The following is a 23,549-nucleotide window of genomic DNA, read 5'->3' on the forward strand; positions in this document are numbered from 1 at the left end:
TCACTTCATGTTATGAAGCGACTGAACAACAAATTGAAATATATATGCCAAAAAATGACATTTAACAATAATTTAAAAATATTTTGGGTTCTCCACCCTTATGAAACAGGATTTTTTCTTCTAATTTGGGCGATTTTCGTATGTTCTATTTTGGGCCTTTTGACAAGCCCGTAATTTGGGCGCCGTTATATGGTATGTAATTGGGGCTGTATTTGCCCTTGAAAGCCTCTGATATCAGTAGCTGATCATGTGAATAATATTGTATTGTGAAAAGTATTGTAACCTTATCACTATGATGAAAAGAACTTCAGAGAAAGCAGCCCAGTCTCCATTTGGTAAGGAATTTTAGACAACCTCGATTCCAAAAAAGTTGGGACAAAGTACAAATTGTAAATAAAAACGGAATGCAATGATGTGGAAGTTTCAAAATTCCATATTTTATTCAGAATAGAACATAGATGACATATCAAATGTTTAAACTGAGAAAATGTATCATTTAAAGAGAAAAATTAGGTGATTTTAAATTTCATGACAACAACACATCTCAAAAAAGTTGGGACAAGGCCATGTTTACCACTGTGAGACATCCCCTTTTCTCTTTACAACAGTCTGTAAACGTCTGGGGACTGAGGAGACAAGTTGCTCAAGTTTAGGGATAGGAATGTTAACCCATTCTTGTCTAATGTAGGATTCTAGTTGCTCAACTGTCTTAGGTCTTTTTTGTCGTATCTTCCGTTTTATGATGCGCCAAATGTTTTCTGTGGGTGAAAGATCTGGACTGCAGGCTGGCCAGTTCTGTACCCGAACCCTTCTTCTACGCAGCCATGATGCTGTAATTGATGCAGTATGTGGTTTGGCATTGTCATGTTGGACAATGCAAGGTCTTCCCTGAAAGAGACGTCGTCTGGATGGGAGCATATGTTGCTCTAGAACCTGGATATACCTTTCAGCATTGATGGTGTCTTTCCAGATGCGTAAGCTGCCCATGCCACACGCACTAATGCAACCCCATACCATCAGAGATGCAGGCTTCTGAACTGAGCGCTGATAACAACTTGGGTCGTCCTTCTCCTCTTTAGTCCGAATGACACGGCGTCCCTGATTTCCATAAAGAACTTCAAATTTTGATTCGTCTGACCACAGAACAGTTTTCCACTTTGCCACAGTCCATTTTAAATGAGCCTTGGCCCAGAGAAGACGTCTGCGCTTCTGGATCATGTTTAGATACGACTTCTTCTTTGAACTATAGAGTTTTAGCTGGCAACGGCGGATGGCACGGTGAATTGTGTTCACAGATAATGTTCTCTGGAAATATTCCTGAGCCCATTTTGTGATTTCCAATACAGAAGCATGCCTGTATGTGATGCAGTGCCATCTAAGGGCCCGAAGATCACGGGCACCCAGTACGGTTTTCCGGCCTTGACCCTTACGCACAGAGATTCTTCCAGATTCTCTGAATCTTTTGATGATATTATGCACTGTAGATGATGATATGTTCAAACTCTTTGCAATTTTACACTGTCGAACTCCTTTCTGATATTGCTCCACTATTTGTCGGCGCAGAATTAGGGGGATTGGTGATCCTCTTCCCATCTTTACTTCTGAGAGCCGCTGCCACTCCAAGATGCTCTTTTTATACCCAGCCATGTTAATGACCTATTGCCAATTGACCTAATGAGTTGCAATTTGGTCCTCCAGCTGTTCCTTTTTTGTACCTTTAACTTTTCCAGCCTCTTATTGCCCCTGTCCCAACTTTTTTGAGATGTGTTGCTGTCATGAAATTTCAAATGAGCCAATATTAGGCATGAAATTTCAAAATGTCTCACTTTCGACATTTGATATGTTGCCTGTGTTCTATTGTGAATACAATATCAGTTTTTGAGATTTGTAAATTATTCTGTTTTTATTTACAATTTGTACTTTGTCCCAACTTTTTTGGAATCAGGGTTGTATATTTAAAAAATTATATATTCATTCATTTACATTGATATCCACATGTTAACAAAGACATGAATAGCAAAAATGCAGAAATATAATACTGTAGAGCTCTTGTATATATTAAAAGGTGCATTGATTTTTTGAAATCATCAAATGTGAATTGATTAAAAACAAGTCTCGTGTACCCTATTAATCATTTTCACCTGGTCGTCCACCAAGAAGGGGAATTTATTTCCAAATAAACTGCAACTTTTTGCTGATAAAATTTAATGGTTTTGGGGTAAAAAAAAAAAAATAGCCAAAAATCATTAGCTCCCGGGTCTCTGCCCCTGGGCCCCGCTGGGTGCCTGCGACCCCCAAACCCCCGGCTTTTTTTCAGACTTTTTTAATATTTTTCATTCTCATCCCTGGAAACTAAATATAACACTCAGTATTATCATTATTAATTACACTGTTAATGAGAATAAACAGGTGATATTAAATCATGACATTCTGAATAATAAAATTAATTTTACACTCCTCATCATTAAAGTAAGAATTAAACCAAGATGAAAATCTGTTGATGAAGTGTGTGTCATTGTGTCTCTGCAGGTTGTGTGGTTGTGGTGTCTCAGATGAAGGCTGTGCTGCTCTGAGTTCAGCTCTGAGATCAAACCCCTCACACCTGAGAGAACTGGATCTGTCCTTTAATAATCTGGGAGACTCAGGAGTGAAGCGTCTCTGTGCTGTACTGGAGAATCCTCACTGTAAAGTGGAGAAACTGGAGTAAGATCATCTCTCTGAGAGTCACAATAACTCACTAAAGCAGCAGTTAATAGTTGTATACAGTGTTGTTTATCAGTTAAAATTTTCTGTAAAAGTAAAACATGCAGAACAAATATATTAGTCATGAAGTGATCATTTCTCCTCAGAATCACTTTTACTTTCAAGAAATAATTAAAATATCTTTAACAATTAAATATGTGATCATTAAACCTTTAAATTATTGACTTTTTGCTGAATCATTTGCACCTCGAGTAAACTTAATGTCAGTAACAGTGGTAATGTTTGAGTCATTATTAATAATAGCTTGTGATTGGTGAAGAGAATAGAGACAGTCCAACATGAGAGACATCATCTTCACAACCACTATTACACCAAGATGAAAATCTGTTGATGAAGTGTGTGTCATTGTGTCTCTGCAGGTTGTGGGGTTGTGGTGTCTCAGATGAAGGCTGTGCTGCTCTGAGTTCAGCTCTGAGATCAAACCCCTCACACCTGAGAGAACTGGATCTGTCCTATAATAATCTGGGAGACTCAGGAGTGAAGCGTCTCTGTGCTGTACTGGAGAATCCTCACTGTAAACTGGAGACACTGGGGTAAGATCATCTCTCTGAGAGTCACATGACCTGCTCCTCAGTAAGACACATTCTCTAATAGTGAGACTGAAGCAGAGGTTTTAGGTTCATCATCAATGTCCTGAGGAGGAAGATTGTTTCTTTTCACTGCACACTGATGATTTGTCACAGAGTCTTTGGGTCAGATGGACGTATGTGAGAAGCTGCAGCACAAAACGGGACTTGATCCGACTGCAATGTGTCTGAAATCACTGTGAAATTTACTACAACACTGTAACTAATCACACAAACTGCACCTGAGACACAAACTAACTGCCCTCTGTGTGAGCTGCAGGGTTTAAAGCAGCAGTGACATGGTGGAAATGATCTCAGGAATATAGAGTTTAAAAACTAAAATGAGACGTTAATGCCACAGAACTGATGCAGAAAATAGGAGCAGAAAATAACTTCCAGTAACCTGAAAGCCATGGCAACAATCCTTTAGCTGATGTTGAATTTTTCAAATACGTTATTTTAGTAGTAATAATAATAATACATGTTAAAGTGCATATTCTGGACCAATTTTTTTTTATGAAAGTATGTCCCTTTACACACTCATCCAGAAGGGTAATTTTGCACAAGGCCATCTGTCTACAGCAACAAAAAATAAAATAACAAAACACGTCTGGAAAAATCCCAAGGGAGTCTGGAGCCAGATTCGTGACGTCACCTGCGGATGCGCCAGCAGGCTGCGCGAGCTTTGCACGGTTTCAGTGCACAGCCTGTGTAGACCAAGCGCTCCCATTTCTCTCTCATTGTCCGGTCTTTTGGGAAACGATGAGTCCTAATCCCATCATGATTGGTGTTGCTACACCCTCCTACGATACATCTGTTAACCATTTTAATAATTACGTGATAACATTGAAGAAATTTGCAGAAAACCACCAGGTCGTTTTCTCATAAACAAACCAACGCTGACGTAGGATTCAGAGGGAGGCGTCCCGCACGCGACGTCACGAAAATCAATGTTTGCCGGGAAATCCAAATGCCAAGTTTTTTCAGAGGCGGACCAATTCGCCTCAAATGGCTTGATTTCAACTGAATTTTTCTGGTATTGCGCAAGGTAAAAAAATTGCGCAAAATGTGACAGATATTTGACCAAAGTTTAATATAAAATAGGAGAATTGCATTGATCTTGCTCCTGAATTTACCCGTGATATGCACTTTAAAATCGTAAATAATCTTCCAGTCCATCTCTGTCAGTGGTGACTTGCTTTAAGACGACACTGGAAGCCCGGCTTCCCCTCACATTCCATTAAAATGCAGCAATGAAACGTTTCCCAAAGTGTCTCTTTTATTCATCAGTCTTGGTGTCGTTCAATATCACAGTCAAGGCTTTTTTATTTGTCATTTCAACCATATACAGTTTGTACAGTACACAGTTAAAACTCAAGGTTTCTCCAGGACCATGGTTCTACATTACACATCATGTCATCCTTGAGCGACGGGCTGCTCGAGTGTGTGCAGGCTCTATGGCTAGCGCTCGGTCGAGCCGAGATCTCACTCTTTCATCTGATGACTCAAATCACAAGTTTCCCTCTCTTCGCTGTTTTTACCAAAATGCTCGCAGCATCAAGTCTGGCAACAAACTGCGCCCTTTTCAAGACATGGTCTACGCTAACAACTTTGACATGGTATTTGTCTCAGAGACTTGGTTAAATAATAACATTTCGGACTCTGAAGTTTTGCCATGGGGCTATGATTTATATCGATGCGACAGGGACAGTTTGCAGTGTTTGGATTTGGAAGGAGGGGGAGTACTGATTGCTTGTCGCAGTTCTTTGCGCTGTAAACAAGTAAAGTTGTGCGACTGCTCGGTCATTGAGCATTTGGCTATAGAGATAATCACTAATAACTGTGGAAAGGTTCTGTTAGCGGTTTTTTACAGACCCCCAAGCGCTTCCGTCGCCTGGCTTCATGATTTTATTAACATCTTGAACTCTGTCAGTTATGACAGGTTGGTTTTTGTTGGCGATTTTAACCTCCCCGAAGTGACTTGGCTCGAAGGTTCTGGTTTTTGTGACTCTTCGAATTCAACCTTATTTTCATTCTGTGAACAACTCGTAGACCAGAATGTGTTCCAGCTAATTGAATCTCCGACACGCGAAAACAATATTCTGGATCTATTGTTGACCACCATTGTTGAAGGTGTTTCCAACATCGATGTGACTGGCGGAGAGGGTGTTGCTTTGAAGTCGGATCACAGAGCAGTAACCTTTGATTTGCATTTCACTTCAAGAGTTCCGAATAAAAACAATAACATCAGCCAGCAATCGTTCAATCTTCAAAAAGCTGACTTTGAAGGTTTGAGAAATCACTTGTTTAATAATCCTCTGACAAGTGCTATCTCGCCGGATCAGTCAATCGAAGAAAACTGGCTTTCTTGGAAGTCTGCTCTTTTGAGTCAGGTTGAACATTTCATTCCAAATCGGAAAATAAGGAAGTTTGTTATGCCGCCCTGGTTCGACGAAGTACTTCACGCGCTCCACAAAAAGAATACCGCAAGGAAAAAGGCCATTCACAAGGACAGCTCGAGCCTGTGGGATAAATTTCACTCGTTACGCAAAGACCTTAAATATCTAGTACGGGCTAAGCGTGCATCTTACATCAAAGATATCTCGGACTCGTGCTTTTCTCAGCCTAAGCGTTTTTGGAGCTACTTCAGTCGTCTATCTAAAAGTTCTTCGATACCGGAAACAGTCAACCTGAATGGGTCTTCATTCACCGAAGCTAAAGAGAAGGCAAATCCTTTCAATAATTACTTCTTGTCCGTGTTTAATGACGATTTTTCTATCCCCAACAATCTGCCTTCAACGCCTTTCACGGATTTACGTTTGGAGTCCATTATTCTATCTGAGGAAGACGTACTGTCAGCACTTAATCGCCTTGATCCATTTAAGACTCCTGGACCAGACAATATCCATCCCAAGATCTTAAAGGAGTGTGCTTGTGAGCTCATGCCTTCACTTTGTGTACTTTTCAACCAGTCACTAAGTTCTGCAAGGTTACCTTGCAAGTGGAAGAGTGCTAACATCTGTCCTCTATACAAAAAAGGTGACAAAGCAGACATTTCGAACTATAGGCAGATCTCCCTTTTGTCCATCATTAGTAAGCTCTGTGAACACTGCGTTTTATGCAAATTGGTCCCAGAGCTTATTGATCTGCTATCGTTGCTGCAACATGGTTTTACTGAAGGAAGATCTTGTGTAACACAGCTTCTTGGGGTCTTGCACGAATTAGGGACGGTGCTGGATGCTGGACAGGAAATCGATCTGCTCTATCTCGATTTCAGTAAAGCCTTCGACTCAGTCCCTTACGGTCGCGTTCTTCACAAACTTTCCCTGTTTGGTATTACGGGCTCTCTACATAGCTGGTTTGCGGACTACCTTGGTTGCAGAACTCAGCGTGTTCTCTTGGACGGGGCTTTTTCACCATGGGCGAGAGTTACCTCTGGGGTTCCTCAAGGCAGCCTGCTAGCACCGTTCTTGTTTCTTCTTTATATAAACGATCTCTCTGAAGTGATAAGCACCAACACCAAAATGGCTCTCTACGCTGATGATGCCAAGTGCTACAGGGTTGTAAGGACGGCTAACGACTGTGAATTGTTGCAGCATGACCTGTGTTCTATGTTTAAATGGACTGAGCTCTGGGAGCTCTCATTTAATGTAGATAAGTGCGAATGTCTCAGAATTTCAAGAAAACGCAAAAGTAACATTCCGTCTATTGCGGCCAGTCCCTATACCCTGGGAGGTCACGTCTTGTCAGTTGTGCCTTCCCAGAAGGATCTTGGGGTCACAATCTCGTGCAAGCTTACTTGGAGCTTGCACATTTCCATCATTGTCGCAAAGGCTAATCGCAAGCGCAGTTTTTTGCGTCGTCATTGTAATAGCTTCATAGGGGCTAACTGCAAGAAACTGCTTTACCTGTGTTTTGTGCGTAGTAATCTTGGCTATGCTAGCGAAGTCTGGGCGCCCCAGTCATCTATTACTGATCTTAAGTTACTGGAGAGCGTCCGGAGGCGCGCAACCCGCTTCATCCTGGGGTGCCATCCCCACCATCAATTAAGGCTGGATTATAAAACGCGCTTTCTCAAGCTGAATATGCTGCCAATTTCTTACTGGTTAGAATATAGAGATCTTTGTTTTTTCTTTAAATGTCTAAACAAGCTAGTGAGCTTTCATAATAATAACCATTTTCTCTTATCAAGCGTCCGAACAAGAAGTGCATCTACAAATTTAAATCTCAAGCCTATGCGTTTTCGCACCTCACTGTTTAGAGACTCCTATTTTAACAGAATTGTACCAATTTGGAATAATCTCCCTCTCCCAATTAGACAATCGGGAAGCTACTTTCTTTTTAAAGACCATGTTAGAATTCACTATCTTGAAAAATTAAAATCTGTTTTTGACCCCCAGCGCGTATGCTCCTGGAAAACCGTTTGCCCATACTGCAGATCAACACATAGAATGAACTGCTGCGCGTGAGTTGCGCTGTTTTGTTGTATTTTTTGTAGTGTAATATAATGTGGGGTTATTTTTTCTTTGTGTTTTGTAAATGGGGCTTAACTTATGGGACCTCGAGTCCGTTAGTTCGCCCCTCATCTACGCGCATATTTAAGTTTTGTTAGTTTTTTATTGTATGTCTCTGTCTCTTGTTTTTATTATTGTATCGTGTAAAGTGAGTAGATGAAATCCAATAAATTTTTTTTAAAAATCACAGGATTACAAATCTACAAATACAACAAAGTGCAAGAGTGCAACACTGCAGACAATAAACTACACAAACAACATAAAGTGCGGAGTTGAGTGTGCATAATGAGGTCATCTATGAGAAGGGAATAAATAAATGTAAACCTTGTGTGTGAGAGACATTGTAAAGCAATAGTGCATTATTGTTGACTGTGTAAAGAGTGTAGTGTGAGTGGTGTGTTCAACAGTCCGTGAGAATCAGACCAGTTCCTCAGAGTTGAGAAGTCTGATGGCATGAGGAATTGAGGTAGTATATGAAAAGGGAAAAAAATAAATGTGAACCGTGTGTGAGAGAGACACATTGCAGACATTATTTTAGTGAATCAAAAAAATCTCGGCGTTTTACTGGATAACGCGTTTTTCGTTTGTCCCACCTGGATGCACGGCTTCTCCTTATTAGGATCGGTAGATCTCTCAAAGGGGCGGAACCTTGTAACCAACTGCCAGTCAGTAAATCGGGAAAGAACATGATTGACGTCTCAAACTTGAGCATATCGGAGCCTGCAGTGGTGGAATAATTTGTAAATATTGCAAATAAATTGAAAGTATAAAGTTGTTTGATTATTTGCATTAATTTCTGAAATTTATTTGTGATTCTAACTAGTGAACTTTTACTTCCTTATTCAGCGAGCAGCTTTGAAAGCAGTTTTAGAAATTTTCACTCTCTTCCACTGTTTCTCAACCACTGCGGCCCATTAGTGGGCTGTGAAGCACCATCTAGTAGCCTGCTAGTCGTCCCCCCCGCCAAGTTGAAGTTAATTTTTTTCTCATAGTAAGGTAAAATTACTGGGTTGCATCCGACGTCACATCCGCCTCATTAAGCTACAGTCGCACTACAGCTCGCGATGCTTTGCAGTGGGTTATTGATGAAAATGAGGCATTTTGGTGGCAATGCATGGTGATGTACACATGAGCTAAAAGTTGTGGTCACACAGCAGGTGAACACTTGATTGTTGTGCCTTTGCGCGCTTGAGTCTGACACAACTCGAGTGGCCACGTGCGCTCACGGAGTATGTTGTGCGCGCATTTGGGACCCAGTCGTTATGGGAAACACCTGACACTGATTTGAGCGCAATCAGCACACGCAGATACGGACACTGTTTTCACAGAGACTTCGCAAAGTATTGTCATCATCACTGTCACATTTGTTTCTAGCCATGTTCATAACGCTGTTTAAATACTCTGCTTTCTGTTTTGCTTTTGTTCAAAAAAATAATAATAAACCCACTTGGAAGACGCTCTGGACACTTACAGTAATACATTTATGCCTGAAGACTACAGCTGACTTGCTAACTTTAGGACTGCAGTTATCATGAACAGTTTATAACCAGGGACGCAGGAACTCATCTGAAGTGCAGGGTGCTGTAGGCTATGTCATCGGATGATGCACCAAATATAGCCCAAAGGCTATATTCTCAGTATTATTTCTTACAGTAGGCTACTAAAAGCCAGGCCAGAGCTATAATCTTACATTTACTGAGACACTCACATGTATTCAATAATAAGTGCATTTATTTTTTTAGACAAAAGATGAAAAATACAAAGTGCGTTCTCAGCCAGAGCGCGCCGCATAGCTGTCCCTGGTATCAAACATCCAAACTATGATAGGTCGTACTCGTAGGCGTACATTTTTAGGTGACAAAAACAAGATAACCATAACCTTAATAAGATTAACCATACTAAAAGAAGAGAGGGCCTATTAATTCACCATCTAGTAGCCTATTAATTATTTACGGCCGCATTTTGACATCGTTCATAGTCCACACTCACGTTCGTGTTCTCCCGCTCTCACACACGCAGCGGAGGCAGCCGTGCTGATTCTCCTCTTGCGTCCATTCAATGAACTACAGCAAAGTAATAATGAAAAAAAGAAATACACAGAACCAATTAGGTCTACTATTCTGAAATAGAATAGCCTGATAACATAGAGGAAACTAGAAAAATAATTAATCAAGCAGCAAAACCAGGGGAGGTGGTAGCCCTACTGGTGCTTTCACTACAGCCAGTTAGCTGCTGGTCAGTGGCAGTGCTACAGCCAGTGCTGGAGTGGGAAGCCTGCCCTGATGATGAAGGCCTCTCGTCCTCCTCCTGAACTTCCTCGTGCCCTCCGTCATAAGACTTTTTCTCTTTGGCTTTTTGGCCCCCTCCATCTTTAAAGAAATCAGAAATCCTTTTCTGGCTCATTGCTGCTACATTGACACACACCACTAGCTAAACGAACTCTCCCGCCACCAGTGCACTGTTCTACGCCACTGTTCTTTCCGGTCTGGTTGAGGTCTAAACGTTTATCACTCAACTCAAACCAAATTTTTAAATTACATTTAAAACTACTTATAAGCATGTAAAAATTAGAAGAAAAAATGTTTTTTCATTTTGTTTTTATTTTAGAATAAAAGAAAAACGTATGCCTGAATTTACAACGCCAATGTTGTAGTTGCGTCTGTTGTCCAGGAGGGGGGTGCTGCAGCACCCTCAGCACCCCTAGTTCCTGCGTCCCTGTTTATAACTTCAACAAAATCGACTTCATGTTAAATCTATAATGAATTTCCTGGTTACACAGTTATACTTTGTGACTCTGTAGGACACAGTTATAGAAGCGAGTTATTTATAATCATGCTATCCGTTATCACCCAGATGAGGATGGGTTCCCTTTTGAGTCGGGTTCCTCTCAAGGTTTCTTCTTCGTGTCGTCTGAGGGAGTTATTTTCTTGCCACCGTCGCCACAGGCTTGATCATTGGGGATAAATTCGGGTTAAAATTAGCTCATGTTTAAAGTCTTTAATTCTCTGTAAAGCTGCTTTGCGACAGTGTCGACTGTTAAAAGCGCAATACAGATAAACTTGGCTTAAATATCACGCCTGCTAATAAATAATGCATTCTTCCTGCACTTAGATCCGTCTACTGCCGTCTATCTTGTAGTGTCCTGATCCCCAGATCTTTAACTCCGCCGCATATAAAAAGTTGTACACGTCCATGCTCTTCCAGGTTCTCATCTGTGTGTGCGTGTAGAACGATGTCTGCAGCACCAGGTAGTTTGAGATGTCGGGGAACTCAACGGATGGATAATTTTCCAACTCGTAGGAAAAATCCTTCTTTGTTAGCGTGTAAGGGTCTATCCCATTGAGTGGGTTCTATATCCACTTCTTTTGAGTGTACTTCTCGGTCTTAATAACTTGTTTGTTTGTTGTATGCAAACATGGCAATAAGTTCTTGTGTTAAAAGACCAGACTCCACTTTTGGATCATTAATCCCTTTTGACTGAGAATGTCCTGCATGGTTTTATGTTCACTTCTGGCACATTCATACAGTTTTAAATACAATACCTACAATTAAAAACAGTTTGTTTTTATTGTATTTATTTAATTCCTGGTCTCCAATCTGTAACAGGGAGTGATATCGCATCCTATTAATACACTTTTCTATCAGAATCTAATAATCTATTGTATAGATGAGCCAAAATAATTGGGGATCTTTTTTAATGGGCCCCGACTCGTTACAAGTATGAATAGGTGGGTCTTAAAGTAGAAAAAAAAATCCGACTTTTTCCTCACAGTTGTCGTTAAGGCTGTTTGTTGTTCAGTAAAATTGATTTAAAATTCATCTGAAAGCAGAAGATGGAGTCAGTCAGAGTCTCCAAAATGTCCCGTCTGAGTGCATGAGAGTGATTGTAAATGAACACCTCGTCTCCTTGTGACACCCTGCTGTCTCTGACTTCATCCTGCTGCTTTTGTCTGAATAAGATGATCTCGGCTTTTCCCTGTTTCTGATCAGCAGCACACTTTCTTCTCAAGTCTCCTCAAAACTCAGTAAAATGATCATCTTAGAAAAGCAGGGGCCCCAAATTTGAACTCTGCGGAACCCCACGGACAATATGTCTAGGAGTAGAATGAACACCATTAACTATCTGAGACCGGCCTGTCAAATATGACTGAAACGACTTAATAAATGCACCATTTAGACCAATAGCTTGCAGTTTCATCAGTAAGATCTCATGATCGACAATGTCGAAGGCCTTTTGCAAATCCAATAACACCATTCCAGTGTAATTTCCTGAGTCCATCTGCTTCCGAATCAGGTCAAGTGGATGAGACGGGTATCAGAAGAGAAAGATGGTCGAAAACCAGATTGATATTCATAACAAACTCTTTTGTTGGAGATGGTCATATAACTGGTTATAACTGTCTGTCTCCAGAACCTTTGACACCACAGGGAGGATGGAGACTGGTCTATAGTTGCCAATCCCAGTTTTACTATTCTTTTTGTACAGAGGTGCACCCCATTTTTGTTTTGTTGTTGTTTTTCTAATATCCTGATATCTTCATAAATTTTAACTTTTTTGTTCCTTTGACCTTCTCACAGCTTTTGTTCTTCTCCATGCTGTAGCGCTTTTTTACTTATTTACTTACTTACTTGCTTAGTCAGGCAGGGAGAGACAACGCACAGAGTGTAAGGGGAAGAACATGTCCAGTCTGTAAATCACTGGCACCAGGAACAAATAAGGAGCACCTGGGAACACACACACACACACACACACACACAAAAACCACACTGTTGGCCAACGAGCTCATCATGAGTAGCTCCATAAAACTCCTTCAGCACTGGGCTGTGATCATTTCAGTCGCTCACTAATTAGAGAACAAATCAAATGTCTGATCTGTTCAGATAAATATGACTCTGCCTTGATCTCTGCCTGCTTCATCTAAACCTGACTTTTGAAACTCTTTTCCTTTCTCCTCTTATAAATATTTGAGATCAGACTCTTATTTCCCGATTTGGTGATCAGATTTGATGTTGCGTGTTTATCCCATGTGTCAGTGATGACGTGCGCAGCAGGCAACTCAAATCCGAACAGCTCGAACTGTGAATTACTGTTACAGCATTTCAGTGTGTTGTCGACTCGGAGTTTGTACTTTTGTCATTTATGAAAATGAAATGGTGCCGTGAAAGATTTGAGGACCTGTTTGATAATTTTTGTGAGTTTATTATGTATTATTTTATTTCCTTCAGGATCAGTTGTGATGCAATTGAAGGGAGTAGTGCTGAAGCTCTGGTCTCAGTGCTCAACTCAGAAACCTCCAGTCTGAGAGAACTGCATCTGACTGTGGAGACACTGGATCTGTCTCAGAATAAACTAGAAGACTCAGGAGTGAAGCGTCTCTGTGCTGTACTGGAGAATCCTCACTGTAAAGTGGAGACACTGTGGTAAGATCATCTCTCTGAGAGTCACAATAACTCACTAAAGCAGCAGTTAATAGTTGTATACAGTGTTGTTTATCAATTAAAATTTTCTGTAAAAGTAAAACATGCAGAACAAATATATTAGTCATGAAGTGATCATTTCTCCTCAGAATCACTTTTACTTTAAAGAAATAATTAAAATATCTTTAACAATTAAATATGTGATCATTAAACCTTTAAATTATTGACTTTGCTGAATCATTTGCACCTCGAGTAAACTTAATGTCAGTAACAGTGGGAATGTTTGAGTCATTATTAATAATAGCTTGTGATTGGTGAAGATGTCGCCCTTTGGGATTTTTGGGATTATTAATTTCTGATTTTTATTTTATTTACTTGACCTGTGTTTAAAATGGGAATGTCAATGTGTTAAAACTGTGAAAACAATGTGTGTATGTGAAAAGAATTAAGTTTGTTAAAAAATTACTTACCTGGCGTATGGGCCAATCAGAGTAGGGGGTCGGAGGAGGAGGAGGAGGAGAGAGGCGGGAGGAGCAGCAGGAGAGAGAAGCAGAGAGTTGGGTGGTGATCGGAGTGAACAAAAGAGTTAGTCAAACACTAATTTCTGTAGTTACATTGTAACTGTTTAGTGACAACCGGACTGTGAGTCATAAACGTTGATTCGATGCGGACATAGTAGTGTTTGCACGCAAGTTGGCGGAACTTTGGGACAAGAGCTTCCCGCGTAGAACATCGTGAGTGTTTAATTCTGAACGGAGCTCACGCGCGTTCAGGCGGACTGGAAAGTGCGGCCAGCTCGGCTCTACGGCAGTGACCAGACTGAGGATTCCGACCGGAGGCGGGTCATCGTTTTCAGGGGCAACGAGTCCATTTACCCTCTCCAGCATTGCGAGGCTACCACAAAGCAGACGGCGGCAAAACGGCTGCATGGATGAGCTTTTTTTGTTTGTTTGTTTTGTTTATGTGCAACGGCGTGAAGCGGCCATTTTGGTTAAGGCCTCTCCGCCCACAAGCTACGTTACAGGCCTGCATCGTTCTCTAACTGACTTCTGCTTTTTTGTCGGGTACCCATTTTATTTTGTTTCATGTCATGGTTATCTTAAGGTAAACTGCCGGCAGTAATAGAAGGTTTAGTAAAGTTTTTGTTTGCTATTGGTAGTGGATACATTTGAGTTTATTTACCGTTTACAACTAACTGAACTGAATTTAAGAGACAACCATTTCATTTGTGTTGCAGCCTATGAGCTGGATGTATATATTTCCAACTACTTTAAGTAAATAGTTAAAATTTATGCTTGGTGCATATGTGCAGTTTATTTGACCTATTCATGCATGGTATTATACTGTATACATAGTTTAAAGGGTAAATGGTACATGTCCCTTAAAAAAGGTTTAAAACTCCTTCTAGGTGATAATAGTAGGGACCGCCATCAGGATATTAGAAGACACCGTTACACAATAGATATAAAGACAACATTTATTATGTTTACCTAGGAGTGCTATTCCTACAGTATTGTTTAAAGTAGCTAAGTTTATGAGTAGTCACCTTGAGTAAGTAAAGGCACATTCAACAAAATTACTTAAATATTGCATTGGTTAACTAGAGAGAGAGAGAGAGAGAGAGAGAGAGAGAGATCTCCGCACATGGATTCGGGGAGCGCACTCGTAAGCATAGCAGGTTAGCTAACGGGGCGCTACAAAGAGAATAGAGACAGTCCAACATGAGAGACATCATCTTCACAACCACTATTACACCAAGATGAAAATCTGTTGATGAAGTGTGTGTCATTGTGTCTCTGCAGGTTGTGTGAGTGTGGTGTCTCAGATGAAGGCTGTGCTGCTCTGAGTTCAGCTCTGAGATCAAACCCCTCACACCTGAGACAACTGGATCTGTCTGATAATAATCTGGGAGACTCAGGAGTGAAGCGTCTCTGTGCTGTACTGGAGAATCCTCACTGTAAACTGGAGACACTGGGGTAAGATCATCTCTCTCAGCGTCACATGACCTGCTCCTCAGTAAGACACATTCTCTAATAGTGAGACTGAAGCAGAGGTTTTAGGTTCATCATCAATGTCCTGAGGAGGAAGATTGTTTCTTTTCACTGCACACTGATGATTTGTCACAGAGTCTTTGGGTCAGATGGACGTATGTGAGAAGCTGCAGCACAAAAAATGACTAGATCTGACTGCAGTGTGTCTGAAATGTATTTTTTCTTTTAGAAATTAATTAAAATGCATAATCACCAGATTTAAAAAAAAAAAAAGTTTCCAACTGGTAATCTCAGATTTGCTTCAAACTTGTTGAATAATGTCACTGTTCCCGATAAATAGTGAAAAATTCCGGACTTGTATCTGCATTAGTTTCTGAGATGTAGAGGACAGAAGATCCAAAGTCATTTTTTAAGCTATTTATTTCTTGTTACATAAAATTATCAGGGTTTGTGTGAAAAGTAGTTTCAGTGTTATTTTTTAAAGTTCACACGGGCCGAATGAAACGAGGCAGTGAGCCGTATTTTGGCCTTCAGGCTTTAGGTTTGACACGAGATGGAATTGATTTACTAGATAATGTGATCCTAAAAAAGTCTTGATGCAGTGCAAGGACAGTTTTAGGGCGGGGCATATCCCAACCCAGGACCCCCCTAAATCCAGCCCTGATTTAGATATGAATCTAAATAATTTTTTTTCCCACAGTATATTGTTGATGAAATTAAATAATGAAGGTGAGCTCAAAGTGCAGACCTTCAGCTTTATTTTGAGGAAACTTGCATCCAGATTGGGCGACTGGTGTTGAAATTACAGCACTGCTTATATGTGGTCCCTCTTTTTGAGGGATAAAAAGTAATTAGACAAACGAACATCATAAATTACACTGACATTTTTATTCCTCCGACACTGAGAGGTGAAACCGGTATGTTTTCGGGTTTTCTGTCCATTTTTTCTGAAATTCTTGTTCGCATGCTGTCTCAAGAACGAGTGGCTGAATGTTTGTAGGATTTATATGGAATAATCATTGTTTACTTCTCTGATTCTACAAAAATATAAATCTATAGTGTTCTATAAATGCACTCTGTAGACTCTGGAGAAACAAGTTTATTGCCCCTGTGTAGTGCACTATAAGTCTAGTAGAGAACCATCTGAGATTCAGTCTCTCTCTCTCTCTCTCTCTCTCTCTCTCTCTCTGATTAAAGTTCATGGTCTCTCTGCTGTTCTCTGTTCAGCTTCAGCTGCTGATGGTTTAATATCACACACAACAGAGGAGAGAAACTCAGGGATGAGAATTTTCCACCAATCGGCGGATTTCCGACTTTTTCAGACCAAAATGATCGTTTTTGAGATCGATGTAAATCCGTTGAGAACTTTGCGGGGGGTATTGTTAATGATCTGTGGTCACCTTATAACGTCTTGATTCTTGGTGGGCTCCGGGTTAACACACTCGAGTCTTTCGACATGTCGTAATTAACATTCACTTTTGCAACAATGTTCGACTTATTTGCGGTAGAATTTTCGGGGAATCCCATCGCGTGCAGTGTATAAACACAAGTACGCATGCTCTCCACGCGTGGCTTGCAATCACCGTTCACCGACCGTACACACTGTTTGACGATACGCATTGGTAACATCGGAAAGACATGTATTCAGGCGGGATATTTTAGCATATCGACAATGGCAAAAGTCCTAGATAAGAAAGAAGAGGATCGAGCGAGGGAGATTGATAAAGGTGCAGGAATAAAGAACTGTTTTCGATGGGCTTGGTTAGAAAGAACACTGAATGTCGAGTTCAACAAGCAGACTGTCACAACGAAGCTCGGTGATCACATACGGAAAATAGACGTCCCAGGAAAAGTACTTTGCTCATTGTGTTCTGACATGATAAACTACGCTAGTAGAGGGGCAAGGACTATCGAACTTCACATATACACCAAAAAACACAAAGGTAGGTCGAAAATTATTTTGCCTGTTCAATGATTCATTATATTATTTATAATGTACATTGCGGGCGGCACGGTGGTGTAGTGGTTAGCGCTGTCGCCTCACAGCAAGAAGGTCCTGGGTTCGAGCCCCGTGGCCGGCGAGGGCCTTTCTGTGTGGAGTTTGCATGTTCTCCCCGTGTCCGCGTGGGTTTCCTCCGGGTGCTCCGGTTTCCCCCACAGTCCAAAGACATGCAGGTTAGGTTAACCGGTGACTCTAAATTGACCGTAGGTGTGAATGTGAGTGTGAATGGTTGTCTGTGTCTATGTGTCAGCCCTGTGATGACCTGGCGACTTGTCCAGGGTGTACCCCGCCTTTCGCCCGTAGTCAGCTGGGATAGGCTCCAGATTGCCTGCGACCCTGTAGAAGGATAAAGCGGCTAGAGATAATGAGATGAGATGAGATGTACATTGCTGGCATGTGCCGCGTGGGAGCGTCTGCCCAAATTTTTTAGGCCGAGATGAACTTAGTTTTTGATTTAAAAAAAATTCCAATATGTAATGCCCATTGTACATGCCTGTTCTTTAATTCAGAATCACCATCTCGATCTTCAAATTGACCGTATGGTATATGTATTACATTACACAACATCCTGTCCAGATAAAACCTAGTTAGTGCACACAACAGTTGAAAGGGAAGTGATAAGTGATGTTGAATGTTGCCTGCTTAATATGCAAGGCCTCCTGCTACCATGATAACATCAGAAGAAAGCTGAAGAGAATTATATGACAGAACTTTTTTCTGGTTTGCACTTCATTGTAAAGGATTAGAGTATTCAAAGACATGAATAGCAAAAATGCAGAAATATAATACTGTAGAGCTCGTTTATATTAAAAGGTGCATTGATTTTTTGAAATCATCAAATGTGAATTGATTAAAAACAAGTCTCTTGTACCCTATTAATCATTTTCACCTGGTTGTCCACCAAGAAGGGGAATTTATTTCCAAATACATTGCAACTTTTTGCTGATAAAATTAATGGTTTTGGGGTAAAAAAAATAAAATAAAAAATAGCCAAAAATCATTAGCGCCTGGAACCCCTGGGCCCCGCCCCCCTGGGCCCCGCCGCCCTGGTTTTTTCAGACTTTTTAAATATTTTCCATTCTCATCCCTGAATAATGATCTAGAACAATCAAAATATCAAAAATGACATATATGTATCTGTCTAAATTAAGCTATTGATACATATCAAAAAAGCTAGAATATGTCAATTCAACAATATATCAATTAAAATAAAACCAGATATCAATATATAATATAACCACATAAAATAATTTGTAGTATCATAACTTATTTTCAAAGTTATGATATACATGTGTACATTAAAATTTTATCAGAATTTTTGGCAACAGTCTGTTTCTTGCAAAATAATTTATAGCCAATTTAAACAAATGTCCCATAATTCTGAAGATTTTCTAATGTGTATCAAAATAAATGTTTCTCCGAATGAGAGAAAAGTTTCAAAAAGGTACATATATTTTCAAAGAACAATGAATACATGTAATTCACAAGCTAACACTGATCATTTCCCACCCGGAAGAACAATATACAGTAACCAGCACGCGCCGTGCTTCTACTGTTAGCTCCTGCTGTGTTATGAATCTGGCTACAAGTTACTATGAACAGTCATGTTAATTACCCCGTGTTCCTCTCTCGCTGTTATTCCGGAGTCTGAGGCAGCTCTCACAGTGGCTGGCATTTCATGCGAACTGAGCACTATCAACAGTATCACAAACCGACAGCCACGTGTTATGAATCGTTGAGAATTTCACAACATAAACAAAGGAAGTATATTTTACGACATTCAGACGTCAGAGACTCAGACACGGTTTACGGTAATCGCTAGACGCATTTCATGTTCACTTCATGTTATGAAGCGACTGAACAACAAATTGAAATATATATGCCAAAAAATGACATTTAACAATAATTAAAAAATATTTTGGGTTCTCCACCCTTATGAAACAGGATTTTTTTCTTCTAATTTGGGCGATTTTCGTATGTTCCATTTTGGGCCTTTTGACAAGCCCGTAATTTGGGCGCCGTTATATGGTATGTAATTGGGGCTGTATTTGCCCTTGAAAGCCTCTGATATCAGTAGCTGATCATGTGAATAATATTGTATTGTGAAAAGTATTGTAACCTTATCACTATGATGAAAAGAACTTCAGAGAAAGCAGCCCAGTCTCCATTTGGTAAGGAATTTTAGACAACCTCGATTCCAAAAAAGTTGGGACAAAGTACAAATTGTAAATAAAAACGGAATGCAATGATGTGGAAGTTTCAAAATTCCATATTTTATTCAGAATAGAACATAGATGACATATCAAATGTTTAAACTGAGAAAATGTATCATTTAAAGAGAAAAATTAGGTGATTTTAAATTTCATGACAACAACACATCTCAAAAAAGTTGGGACAAGGCCATGTTTACCACTGTGAGACATCCCCTTTTCTCTTTACAACAGTCTGTAAACGTCTGGGGACTGAGGAGACAAGTTGCTCAAGTTTAGGGATAGGAATGTTAACCCATTCTTGTCTAATGTAGGATTCTAGTTGCTCAACTGTCTTAGGTCTTTTTTGTCGTATCTTCCGTTTTATGATGCGCCAAATGTTTTCTATGGGTGAAAGATCTGGACTGCAGGCTGGCCAGTTCAGTACCCGAACCCTTCTTCTACGCAGCCATGATGCTGTAATTGATGCAGTATGTGGTTTGGCATTGTCATGTTGGACAATGCAAGGTCTTCCCTGAAAGAGACGTCGTCTAGATGGGAGCATATGTTGCTCTAGAACCTGGATATACCTTTCAGCATTGATGGTGTCTTTCCAGATGTGTAAGCTGCCCATGCCACACGCACTAATGCAATCCCATACCATCAGAGATGCCGGCTTCTGAACTGAGCGCTGATAACAACTTGGGTCGTCCTTCTCCTCTTTAGTCCGAATGACACGGCGTCCCTTATTTCCATAAAGAACTTCAAATTTTGATTCGTCTCACCACAGAACAGTTTTCCACTTTGACACAGTCCATTTTAAATGAGCCTTGGCCCAGAGAAGATGTCTGCGCTTCTGGATCATGTTTAGATGCGACTTCTTTGAACTATAGAGTTTTGGCTGGCAACGGCGGATGGCACGGTGAATTCTATTCACAGATAATGTTCTCTGGAAATATTCCTGAGCCCATTTTGTGATTTCCAATACAGAAGCATGCCTGTATGTGATGCAGTGCCGTCTAAGGGCCCGAAGATCACGGGCACCCAGTATGGTTTTCCGGCCTTGACCCTTACGCACAGAGATTCTTCCAGATTCTCTGAATCTTTTGATGATATTATGCACTGTAGATGATGATATGTTCAAACTCTTTGCAATTTTACACTGTCGAACTCCTTTCTGATATTGCTCCACTATTTGTTGGCGCAGAATTAGGGGGATTGGTGATCCTCTTCCCATCTTTACTTCTGAGAGCCGCTGCCACTCCAAGATGCTCTTTTTATACCCAGTCATGTTAATGACCTATTGCCAATTGACCTAATGAGTTGCAATTTGGTCCTCCAGCTGTTCCTTTTTTGTACCTTTAACTTTTCCAGCCTCTTATTGCCCCTGTCCCAACTTTTTTGAGATGTGTTGCTGTCATGAAATTTCAAAATGTCTCACTTTCGACATTTGATATGTTGTCTATGTTCTATTGTGAATACAGTATCAGTTTTTGAGATTTGTAAATTATTGCATTCTGTTTTTATTTACAATTTGTACTTTGTCCCAACTTTTTTGGAATCAGGGTTGTATATTTAAAAAATTATATATTCATTCATTTACATTGATAGCCACATGTTAACAAAGACATGAATAGCAAAAATGCAGAAATATAATACTGTAGAGCTCTTGTATATATTAAAAGGTGCATTGATTTTTTGAAATCATCAAATGTGAATTGATTAAAAACAAGTCTCGTGTACCCTATTAATCATTTTCACCTGGTCGTCCACCAAGAAGGGGAATTTGTTTCCAAATAAACTGCAACTTTTTGCTGATAAAATTTAATGGTTTTGGGGTAAAAAAAAAATAGCCAAAAATCATTAGCTCCCGGGTCTCTGCCCCTGGGCCCCGCTGGGTGCCTGCGACCCCCAAACCCCCGGCTTTTTTCAGACTTTTTTAATATTTTTCATTCTCATCCCTGGAAACTAAATATAACACTCAGTATTATCATTATTAATTACACTGTTAATGAGACTAAACAGGTGATATTAAATCATGACATTCTGAATAATAAAATTAATTTTACACTCCTCATCTTTAAAGTAAGAATTACACCAAGATGAAAATCTGTTGATGAAGTGTGTGTCATTGTGTCTCTGCAGGTTGTGTGGTTGTGGTGTCTCAGATGAAGGCTGTGCTGCTCTGAGTTCAGCTCTGAGATCAAACCCCTCACACCTGAGAGAACTGGATCTGTCTGATAATAATCTGGGAGACTCAGGAGTGAAGCGTCTCTGTGCTGTACTGGAGAATCCTCACTGTAAACTGGAGACACTGTGGTAAGATCATCTCTCTGAGAGTCACATGACCTGCTCCTCAGTAAGACACATTCTCTAATAGTGAGACTGAAGCAGAGGTTTTAGGTTCATCATCAATGTCCTGAGGAGGAAGATTGTTTCTTTTCACTGCACACTGATGATTTGTCACAGAGTCTTTGGGTCAGATGGACGTATGTGAGAAGCTGCAGCACAAAACGGGACTTGATCCGACTGCAATGTGTCTGAAATCACTGTGAAATTTACTACAACACTGTAACTAATCACACAAACTGCACCTGAGACACAAACTAACTGCCCTCTGTGTGAGCTGCAGGGTTTAAAGCAGCAGTGACATGGTGGAAATGATCTCAGGAATATAGAGTTTAAAAACTAAAATGAGACGTTAATGCCACAGAACTGATGCAGAAAATAGGAGCAGAAAATAACTTCCAGTAACCTGAAAGCCATGGCAACAATCCTTTAGCTGATGTTGAATTTTTCAAATACGTTATTTTAGTAGTAATAATAATAATACATGTTAAAGTGCATATTCTGGACCAATTTTTTTTTATGAAAGTATGTCCCTTTACACACTCATCCAGAAGGGTAATTTTGCACAAGGCCATCTGTCTACAGCAACAAAAAATAAAATAACAAAACGCGTCTGGAAAAATCCCAAGGGAGTCTGGAGCCAGATTCGTGACGTCACCTGCGGAAGCGCCAACAGGCTGCGCGAGTTTTGCACGGTTTCAGTGCACAGCCTGTGTAGACCAAGCGCTCCCATTTCTCTCTCATTGTCCGGTCTTTTGGGAAACGATGAGTCCTAATCCCATCATGATTGGTGTTGCTACACCCTCCTACAATACATCTGTTAACCATTTTAATAATTACGTGATAACATTGAAGAAATTTGCAGAAAACCACCAGGTCGTTTTCTCATAAACAAACCAGCGCTGACGTAGGATTCAGAGGGAGGCGTCCCGCACGCGACGTCACGAAAATCAATGTTTGCCGGGAAATCCAAATGCCAAGTTTTTTCAGAGGCGGACCAATTCGCCTCAAATGGCTTGATTTCAACTGAATTTTTCTGGTATTGCGCAAGGTAAAAAAATTGCACAAAATGCAAAATGTGACAGATATTTGACCAAAGTTTAATATAAAATAGGAGAATTGCATTGATGTTGCTCCTGAATTTACCCGTGATATGCACTTTAAAATCATAAATAATCTTCCAGTCCATCTCTGTCAGTGGTGATTTGCTTTAAGACGACACTGGAAGCCCGGCTTCCCCTCACATTTCATTAAAATGCAGCAATGAAACGTTTCCCAAAGTGTCTCTTTTATTCATCAGTCTTGGTGTCGTTCAATATCACAGTCAAGGCTTTTTTATTTGTCATTTCAACCATATACAGTTGGTACAGTACACAGTTAAAGCACAATAACGTTTCTCCAGGACCATGGTGCTACATTACACATCATGTCATCCTTGAGCGACGGGCTGCTCGAGTGTGTGCAGGCTCTATGGCTAGCGCTCGGTCGAGCCGAGATCTCACTCTTTCATCTGATGACTCAAATCACAAGTTTCCCTCTCTTCGCTGTTTTTACCAAAATGCTCGCAGCATCAAGTCCGGCAACAAACTGCGCCCTTTTCAAGACATGGTCTACGCTAACAACTTTGACATGGTATTTGTCTCAGAGACTTGGTTAAATAATAACATTTCGGACTCTGAAGTTTTGCCATGGGGCTATGATTTATATCGATGCGACAGGGACAGTTTGCGGTGTTTGGATTTGGAAGGAGGGGGAGT

The 23,549-nt window shown here is 40.4% G+C and overlaps 1 protein-coding gene across 25 annotated transcripts in view; it reads left to right on the plus strand.

The window, feature by feature from the left end:
• Positions 1 to 23,549, plus strand: part of LOC132870726 (protein NLRC5-like) — a 930,547-nt gene that overhangs the window by 103,796 nt on the left and 803,202 nt on the right. For 19 of the 25 annotated variants that reach the window (XM_060904521.1, XM_060904530.1, XM_060904519.1 and 16 more), the window contains 5 exons: positions 2,530 to 2,703; positions 3,123 to 3,296; positions 13,070 to 13,264; positions 15,064 to 15,237; positions 21,589 to 21,762. In XM_060904521.1, coding sequence (XP_060760504.1) covers positions 2,530 to 2,703; positions 3,123 to 3,296; positions 13,070 to 13,264; positions 15,064 to 15,237; positions 21,589 to 21,762 — 891 coding nt within the window. The remainder of the gene's footprint in view (positions 1 to 2,529; positions 2,704 to 3,122; positions 3,297 to 13,069; positions 13,265 to 15,063; positions 15,238 to 21,588; positions 21,763 to 23,549) is intronic. The other 6 variants (XM_060904528.1, XM_060904531.1, XM_060904534.1 and 3 more) reach the window with 3 other exon arrangements.

The sequence above is a fragment of the Neoarius graeffei genome, chromosome 22, assembly GCF_027579695.1.
Source record: "Neoarius graeffei isolate fNeoGra1 chromosome 22, fNeoGra1.pri, whole genome shotgun sequence".
NCBI lineage: Eukaryota > Metazoa > Chordata > Actinopteri > Siluriformes > Ariidae > Neoarius > Neoarius graeffei.